The sequence below is a fragment of the Myotis lucifugus genome, unplaced genomic scaffold, assembly GCF_000147115.1.
Source record: "Myotis lucifugus unplaced genomic scaffold, Myoluc2.0 scaffold_6, whole genome shotgun sequence".
NCBI lineage: Eukaryota > Metazoa > Chordata > Mammalia > Chiroptera > Vespertilionidae > Myotis > Myotis lucifugus.
The window spans coordinates 3,037,116-3,045,989 of NW_005871054.1; the positions used below are offsets into that span (position 1 = coordinate 3,037,116).

At 41.5% G+C, this 8,874-nt stretch overlaps 1 protein-coding gene across 1 annotated transcript; it reads right to left on the bottom strand.

The window, feature by feature from the left end:
* Nucleotides 1–2,082: 2,082 nt before the first annotated feature.
* Nucleotides 2,083–7,714, bottom strand: CUNH2orf74 (chromosome unknown C2orf74 homolog). Its single transcript, XM_023746010.1, has 4 exons — nt 7,656–7,714; nt 3,334–3,429; nt 3,053–3,212; nt 2,083–2,256 (listed from the first exon to the last, which is right to left on the bottom strand). Exons 1-4 carry the CDS (start codon nt 7,712–7,714, stop codon nt 2,083–2,085), a joined length of 489 nt encoding a protein of 162 aa, XP_023601778.1.
* Between the last annotated feature and the right edge of the window lie 1,160 nt (nt 7,715–8,874).

Below are 8,874 nucleotides of genomic sequence, written 5' to 3' on the forward strand. Positions count from 1 at the left end.
AAGAAGCAATCCAAGTGCCCATCAGCAGGTGAGTGGATTAACAAATTGTGGTGTATACATACAAATGGAATATTATTCAGGCTTAAAAAGAAAGGAAATTCTTGGCACATGTATAAACCTTGAGAATATTATTCTAAGTGACATAAGGACAAAAGGACAATACTATGATTCCACTTATGTGAGTTACTTAGATCAGTCAAATTCATAGAGACAGAAAATAGATTGGTAGTTACCAAGGGCTGGGGTGGGGTTGGGGGTGAGGAGTTAGTGTTAATGGATATAGAGTTATAGTCTTACAAGATGAACAGTGTTGTGTGGGTAGATGTGATAATGTACAATGTGAAGGTACTTAACATTATTGAATTGTACACTTTAAAAATGGTCAAGATGCTGTGGTACATTTACATAATGGAATACTATGCAGCAATAAAAAAGAACTCTTACCATTTGCAACAGCATGGATGGATCTGGAGAGTATTATGCTAAGCGAAATAAGTCAGTCAGAGAAAGATAAGTATCACATGATTTCACTCATATATGGAACCTAATGAACCAAATAAACTGATGAACAAAAACAGACCCAGAGACATAGAAGCATGAACAGACTGTTGAACCTCAGAGGGAAGGCAGGTGAGGATGGGTGGAAAGAGATAAACCAATGTACTTGTATACATATAACCATAACCTATACACACAGACATTGGGGTGGTGAGGGCCTGGGGGGTGGAGTAGGGGATAGGAGCGGGCTGGAAGAGGTTAATGGGAAAAGAAGGACCTATTTAATACTTTCAACAATATTTTTTTAAAATGGTTAATTAATATGGTAAGTTTTATGTTATGTATATTTACCACAATTTAAACTTTTAAAAATATTATCAAGTGAAAGACCAAAATTTTTAAGTGCTTGTAGAGAACTCATGGGCTCTGAATGAATATTTTTGTAGACCCACACACCCTGCAGTCCACACTGCTTCCATCTGTTCTCCACCTATACTCCTAGCCTGGGATCCTAAGAGTAACCTTGCTCTGACTCAGTTACCTCTCAGCTCTCCTCAACACCAACCTGCAGCTCCAGCTAACGGGTGTCCACCAAACTCAACACATATGCTCACCTCTTTGCCTTGGCTTGTGCCTTTCCCTGTCTGAAATGCACACTTTCCTCTGCTTGTATCACCCAATCCTTCCGTTTGCTTAAATCCCTTCTCCTCCTCACAATGAGATAGTCCCAGGCCACAGTGAGTGCCAGTACTCCCCATTTAGCATTAGTTACACATTCTAAATTATGTTATCACTTACTCTTTCAATCACTCCACAAACATTTATTGAGCATAGGCCATATTCATGACAATGTGCTAGGCCCCTGAATCAAATGCTGTGTTTTCTGCTTATTATCTCTCCCACGGTCCCTGACACATTTCATAGGTGTTTACTGCAGTGGTTTGGGTGATGTTGCACTGGTCTGTACTGTCATAGTCCTCATATAGACAGCAAATTTTAAACTACTGAAATCAGGAATAGTGTGATCTCAGGACTTCCCTAACATAACAGGATATTGTTAGTAATGGTAATTTTTTTTAAATCGATATTGAAAAGCAGTTGTCAGTACAAGAACGGTTTCAGAATTGAGTGCAATAGGGATTGTATGGGTAAGGGACTCTAGACCTAGTTATTGGAGGTTTCCTTGATGATGGTAGGAATGGTTTTGGTCATGAATGTCTGTGGTCATCAAGGACATGTGCTGTTTCCAATGTTCCTTTGAATACTATTCACCTAAGATAACTGCACAAAGTAACTTTATTCATAGGTTAGGCAGTGTTTGAGTAGACTGAGTTGCAAGGACACTTAATATAATCAATTTCTTGAACTCGGATTTGTGTTTAAAAAAACACACATTATATTCAAGTTCTAGGTATTTTACTTACAATTTTGCATGTAGCCCACTTCTTTCTGCACAAAGATAAAATGTTATTTGTATTTGCTTAATTCTCCATTATTTTGCCGTTTCAACATGATTTCATACCCCCAGTCATTGCACTGCTAGTCTCAGGGTACGTGGCTTTCACTCTCAGCCTTTTCTGACCTTCATTTTCTCTCTTTATGTTCTTGAATATGGCTTTGCGGTGCAGGGTGTTTCTCCCCAAGATCCACAACAATCACTTCCCTAGAAAACGTCACTCCTTTTAAAGGTCTTTTGCTGTTGTCAATAACTGAAGGGGTTCCAGTGACAGACATGTGTGCTCCTTGCAAATCAGTGTCCTGCAAGAGAATGGGACGAACTGTGTAAGTGATCATTTTATGAACACAACAAGCCCTGCTTTTGAAAATACAGGTTATATGTACATTGTTAGTAAGGAACAGAAAAGTATCACGACAAAAAAAAAGGAAAGCTGTGATAACCCATCGTGTTCATATTTCTAGGGTTTTAAAAGCAAACACTGACACATCCAAATAGCATTTGGTAACGCGTGTTGTTCCCTCTATGCCGCAGTCAAACCCGGGAGCTGCCTGGATCATCATTCTGTCTCTGCCTGGGCCTGGGTCTTCTGTTGGGAGGGCGTGTGAGTTGTTCTTACTAGGGAGCTCCAAGCACGGAGCTAAGGAGCCCTGGCAATGTCTGTGTGCTGGCGTCGAAGGAGCCCGAACTCAGAAGGGACACAGGTCTGGTCCCGAGCTAAGCCACAGTGGAGGAATGACCTTGAACAACTCGTGTCACTTTCTCATTTGTTGGATCCCTAGATGATCTCCAAGACCTCCTCCAGCTCTTAGCTTCAAGGATTCTGAGAAAAGCAGCAAAATGAGGGGAATTATTAAGAAAAACACAAATGTAGCCATGAAGAAGGAGCATATATCAGGCTTGGCATATGTAAATCGTTAATAACGTGAACCAATGAAGCTAAGAAGAATGGTTTAAATGACCATGGACATGGCACTCCTTCCAGCTACAAACCTAAATCACAGGCAAGAGCAACCCTTATTGTGCCTAGCCACGTAAGTTACCCCCTTACCCTCAGACAGATTCTAAACTGCCCTTGCGAGGTGCAAAGCCCATCACCTTTGGACTGTTCTCTTTAGGACCCTCAGGATCTGGCTCCTCTTGTATTTCGCCCTCCACTCCGCCCTCTATGTCCTCATTGTTTTTCAAGTATGCGGCCTCCATTTCTTTATTTGGTCTGTGGACAAGGATGCCAGGCCTCATGATTTGCTGTAGATTACTAAAAAAAAAAAAAAAAAAAAAAAAAAAAAATTTTAAAATTCATGCACATTAGCCACCAGTATCACACGCAAAAATGGCTTTCTACGACATTCTATGGACATTCTATGACACAGACTTACTTTTCTTGGTCTCTTGGATTGCTTGTCTGCACATTATCAGTTAAACAATCTTCACAAGGACCGTTTTCTGTCTCTTCAGTTTTCCTTCTTTGGAAACTGAAAATGAACAAGCAAACAGTTCAGAAAAAGGAAAAATGGTCTTGGTTTTAAGACTCGCATGGAACTTCATGTTTACAGAGGCAATTCGCATTTCTCAAACCCTGAATGGGAAAAGTAGCTACAGCATTGTTATTTCATCTATTTAAAATTATTTGATCTTATTTCAAGATACATTTGCTAGTGTGACTTGAAATCTGATCCCAATTTATCAGCATGGATTTATACCATTTATATATAAACAGCATCAATAAAAAGAGGATGGAAGTAAAGCAAATGAGGAGGAGGATGACGAAGATGATTGCTGTGGTGTCAGAGCTCATAGGCTCAGCTAGAAGACTTATCCACTCTCGCAATCACGGTTTGTCCAAATATTCCTTTTCAGTTCAGTTTGAATGTCGATCTCTTGTTCTTTAAGTTTTCTAGAAACAGAAGAATTAAAGGCTGTTTTCATTGTTCTTCTGGCCAGCTTTGTAAAAGATGCTCTGCTGTGTGCTCCCTCAGCTCACCGCCCCTCATCCCCCAAACTATCCGAATCTAAGGAGAGAGGCACTGGAGCATCTGCAGCTGAGCCCAGCTACCCTCTCTTCTCTCTTCAGTGACATCACAGACTCATGGAACCATTGGGTTAGAGGGACTGGAGCCCAGCCCAACCCCACCCATCACCTGGAATCAGGAAAACCACAGAGCTCTCCTCTGGGCTGCTGTCTGTCTGTCCTCTCCTCTGAGACGGTGGGGGTGGAGGTCACCTGACACCATCTTGGCCACTCTTTGGACAAGGATTTTCTTCCTCTTCTCAAAATGCCATCCTTCCTTTCTTTCACCGGAGCCTGCTAAACTCACTGCTTTTTTCACAGACCATAAACAATCAGTCCGCTTCCTCCTTATAAATTCCCGCTTTGTAGCCCTGAGACCGGTAATCAACTCACCTCCTAATAGCATTCTCTCCAGACTGCATAGCCCATATCCTCCTCATCCCACAGCAATGGGCCTACTTCCTGAGCACTGGCAGCTCTAGAGGCCCTGGCTGAGCTGACCAGAGCAACGATGACCCCTGACCCACCCTAACTTCAGGTGAGTGAGTGGTGCCCAGGACAAGGGAGGGCAGAGCTAGGATTTTCTGAGAAAAGGAAGGTACAAAGGAGTATGGTAGCTGCTGCCCATCACATCTATAGAAGTCAAAGGTGAGCTGAGGGGTCTCTGGGCTGCAGCAACACTGGCTACCTCCCAGAAAGGCAAGGACTATGGCTTCTTTACCTTTGTATACTCCACCAAGTCAGGACCTGAAATTCCATAAATATTTAGTAAGTGTGTGTGTGTGTGTGTGTGTGAGCACAAGTGTAGTTTACTGAAGGGCTCAGGTAAGGCTGATTCTGCAGAATGTGAACCTCTGAGCCACTCCGCAGTCAGCAGGTTCCTGGATGAAGCGTTCTCCAGCCAAGGCTCCCAGATGAAGGCTCAGATACACTGCTGTCCGACTGAGGCTTTAAGAGTTCAAGTCTTGCCCTAACCGGTTTGGCTCAATGGATAGAGCGTCGGCTGTGGACTCAAGGGTCCCAGGTTCGATTCCGGTCAAGGGCATGTACCTTGGTTGCGGGCACATCCCCAGTAGGAGGTGTGCAGGAGGCAGCTGATTGATGTTTCTCTCTCATCAATGTTTCTAACTCTCTATCTCTCTCCCTTCCTCTCTGTAAAAAATCAATAAAATATATTTTTAAAGAAAAAGAGTTCAAGTCTTCTCATGCCTCATGGACACACAGGTTTTTCTGGGAGATTTTCTATCTAGTTACTGGTGGTTACACTGAGTTAGACATATGTAAAAACCCATTAAATTTGTGTACTTAAGATTAGTACACTTCATGCCCTCTACTGTGTGGAGGTTATACTTAAATAAAAAAGGGAAAAAGGGCCCATCCCCTTACTTAAATTTGAGTGTGTGTGGTGCAGAGCAGTGCTGGACTGACCCGAAGGCACTGCTGCTGTATGGTCTGTCCCCAAGATTGTTCACCACACATACTCTAAGACCAGAGACTTTAGCAAGGACACAGCAATAGCAACAAGTAAGGGCTGGATAATACTGTATCTAAGGGCTTTCTTTCACTGAATGTGGCTTGAGAATTATACCTTAAATTTATATGTATAGTTAATATACTATAATACGTTATTTGAATTTGGTCTCTAAATTGTATTTTAAATCCTGGACTGTAACTCTGTGATGCCATAAGGTTTTACTTATAGATGGGTCTCCAGGACCTAACACTATATGCCATGCACAAAGAAAGTTTGTACTAAAAAATTATTTGTGATGGGACATTACTACCAATATTAAAGAAATAAAAAATATCCTGACAATACCATGAACAATTGTATGCTAACAAATTGGTTAACCTCGCTGAATTAAAATATTCCTAGAAACACAAAACCAATGAAGACTGAATAATGAAGAAATAGAAAATCTGAGTGAGAACTGTAATAAAAAGACTTAATCAATAGTCAAAAAGTCCCAACAAAGAAAAGTCCTGGACCAGATGGGATCACTGGGGAATTCTATCAGATGTTTAAAAAACTAACACCAATTTTTCTCAAAAATTTCCAAAAAATTGCAGAAAATGGAACATTCTCTAACTCATTCTATAAGGACAGTATTACCCTGACAACAAAGCCAAGGACAATACATAAAAAGAAAACTAAAGCCCAATATTCCTTATGAATACTGAGGCAAAAGTCCTCAACAAAGTACTAGCAAACTGAACTTAGCAGCATATTAAAAGGATTATATGACCATAACCAAGTAGGATTTATTCCTGGAATGCAAGGATGGTTCAACATGCAATACACCACATTAACAGAATAAGGGGGAAAAATATATTATCATGTCAATTGATTTAGAAAAGGCATTTGACAAAATTTAACATTCCTTCATGATAAAAAAGAAAAACATTCAACAAACTAGGAATAGAAGAAAACTACCCCAACATAATAAAGGTTACATATAGAAACCTCACAGCTAACATTATACTCAATGTTGAGAAAATATTTGCAAATCACATATATGGTCACAGATTAATATCCAGAATATATATTAAAAAAACCCTATAAGTTTGTGTTTATGTGTTTTATGGACATATAAAGAACTCGACGGCCAATTTTGTGTTGTATGTGTTTTATCACAAAAACAACAAAACAACCAACCCCATTCGAAAACAGGCAAAGGACTTGAATAGACATTTCTCCAAAGAAGATATACAAATGGCTAAAAACCATATAAAAAGATGCTCAACATCACTAATAACTAAGGAGCAAATCAAAACCACAGTAAGATACCACCTTACACCCATTAAGAAAGCTAGCATTAAAAAGAAAATTTTTAAACAAAGAAAGAAAATAGAAAATGACAAGTGTTGGTAAGAATGTGGAGAAATTGGGACCCTTGTGCATTGCTGGTGAGAATGTACAATGGTGCAATCACTGTGGGAAATAGTAGGGCAGTTCCACAGAAAATTAAACACAGAATTACATATCATCCAGCAATTCCACTTCTGGGTATATACTCAAAAGACATGAAAGCATGAGCCCGAGCAGATATTTGTACACCCATGTTCATAGCAACGCTATTCACAATAGCCAAAAGGTGGAAACAATCCAAGTGTCCATCAATAGGTGAATGGATAAACAAAATGTGGTGTATATATATATATATACAAAGGAATACTACTCAGTCTTTAAAAAGAACAAAATTCTGGCACATGTTGCACATAGATGAACCTTGAAGGCATTATGCCAGGTGAAGTAAGGCAGCCATAAAAGGCCTGATTTCACTTATATATCAGATACCCGGGACAGTCAAATTCATAGACGCAGAAAATAGAATAGAGGTTACCAGGTGCAAAGACAAGAGGGGAACGGTGAGTTATTACTTCATGGGTACAGAGTTTCTGTTTAGGAAAGTTAAAAAGTTCTGGAGATGGATAGAGGTTATAGCTGCATAACATTGTGAATATACTTAATGACACTACAGTGTACACTTAGAAATGGTTAAAACGGCCAATTTTGTGTTGTATGTGTTTTATCACAAAAACGTATTTGTGGAACAAAGGAAAGTAGCTTGGTATATGGCAGGCACTGGAAAAATAAAACGAGCACAGAGAGACCTTGTTTCAATCTCCATTCATTTGCTCATTTTCTTGCCCACTGTGAATGTCCTTGCCCCTCCCTCAGACCTCTACCTGTCCTCACCTCTAAGTCCTCCAGGTCTTGGTCTTGGATTGCTCCTCCATGATGCCATCGCCATCTGCTGGGCTCCTTGCTTCCTCTCCGTTGTCACTGCAGCTCAGTGACGCACTGTATCACCTACCTGCATCCCAAGCCCTTGCCCTGCCCAGCTCCAGCTGCAGGCACCCTGGGAAGTGGCAGCATCTTCCCCATTCTTTTGTCATTTATCTCCTCCCACCTCACTTTCCCTTGGCTTCAGGCTCCCAGAACCCTGCACATTCTATTCCCTCCTGTGATCAAAGTCTGCTTTCTAATCCTTCACTCTAAGAATTCCTGATAGAAATGTAAAGTGTTCCCACTCTCAAGGACATTTATATTTTAACAAGGGCTTAAAGCAAAAGCAAGACAGTGTAGAATGTCAGGCATCAGCCAGCAGACAGGGCGTTCTCTTTGGAGCCAAGAGAGCTTTTCTGGTGGTCATGGCATCGTGTCACATTGCGGTGAGACATGGGTTCCTCCAGGCTGAGCAGCCTGCTCTCCCTCCCCTCTGCCTCGAGGTTCCTTTGGGGTAGTGGCCAGAGGATGTGCACTCCTGGCGACAGGTTCGACAGCATCTTGTGCTCCAGCTGGGCCTTGATCCACATGAGCTGGTGAGATCCTTTGACGAAAGCATGATGCTTGAATTGCAGGATCAAGATGAGGACATTCAGAGGATTCACAAGTCAGAGCTGCCTCAATGTGAAAACCAGGGTGCGACAGGACCCAGTCCTGCTTGATCAGTCACAGTTCAGGGGTCAACATGTGCTCCGAGTCATCTCAGTCTCAGTGTCAGGACATTTGCAGAAACTACCAGCACAGAAGTGTAAACCAGAAGCTGAACGTTCAGTTGTATGAGCCGGTGCCTCTCCTCTTTGCCTTGCTGGTCTGAGTGAGGTTTATGTCTCTTGCGATCTAAGATTCCTGATCAACACGTTATAATCAACATACTGCCTCCCTTTCTGAGCCCTGATTCCTAACATGAGATTCCTGCATTCCTCACGTGAGAGCCACTGAGCCCATTCACTACCTTGTTGGACGTTACATAGGTTCACCCCAGCCTCAGTGACAAGGGAAATGAAATGAGTTCCTTTTCTCTTTTACCAAATCAGCTCAGTCTTTCCCCAAACACAGCCAGTGGGCTGCCTGGAGGTCTTCTTTTAGATTTTACAAGGCTAAATGGAAGGTACTGAAACT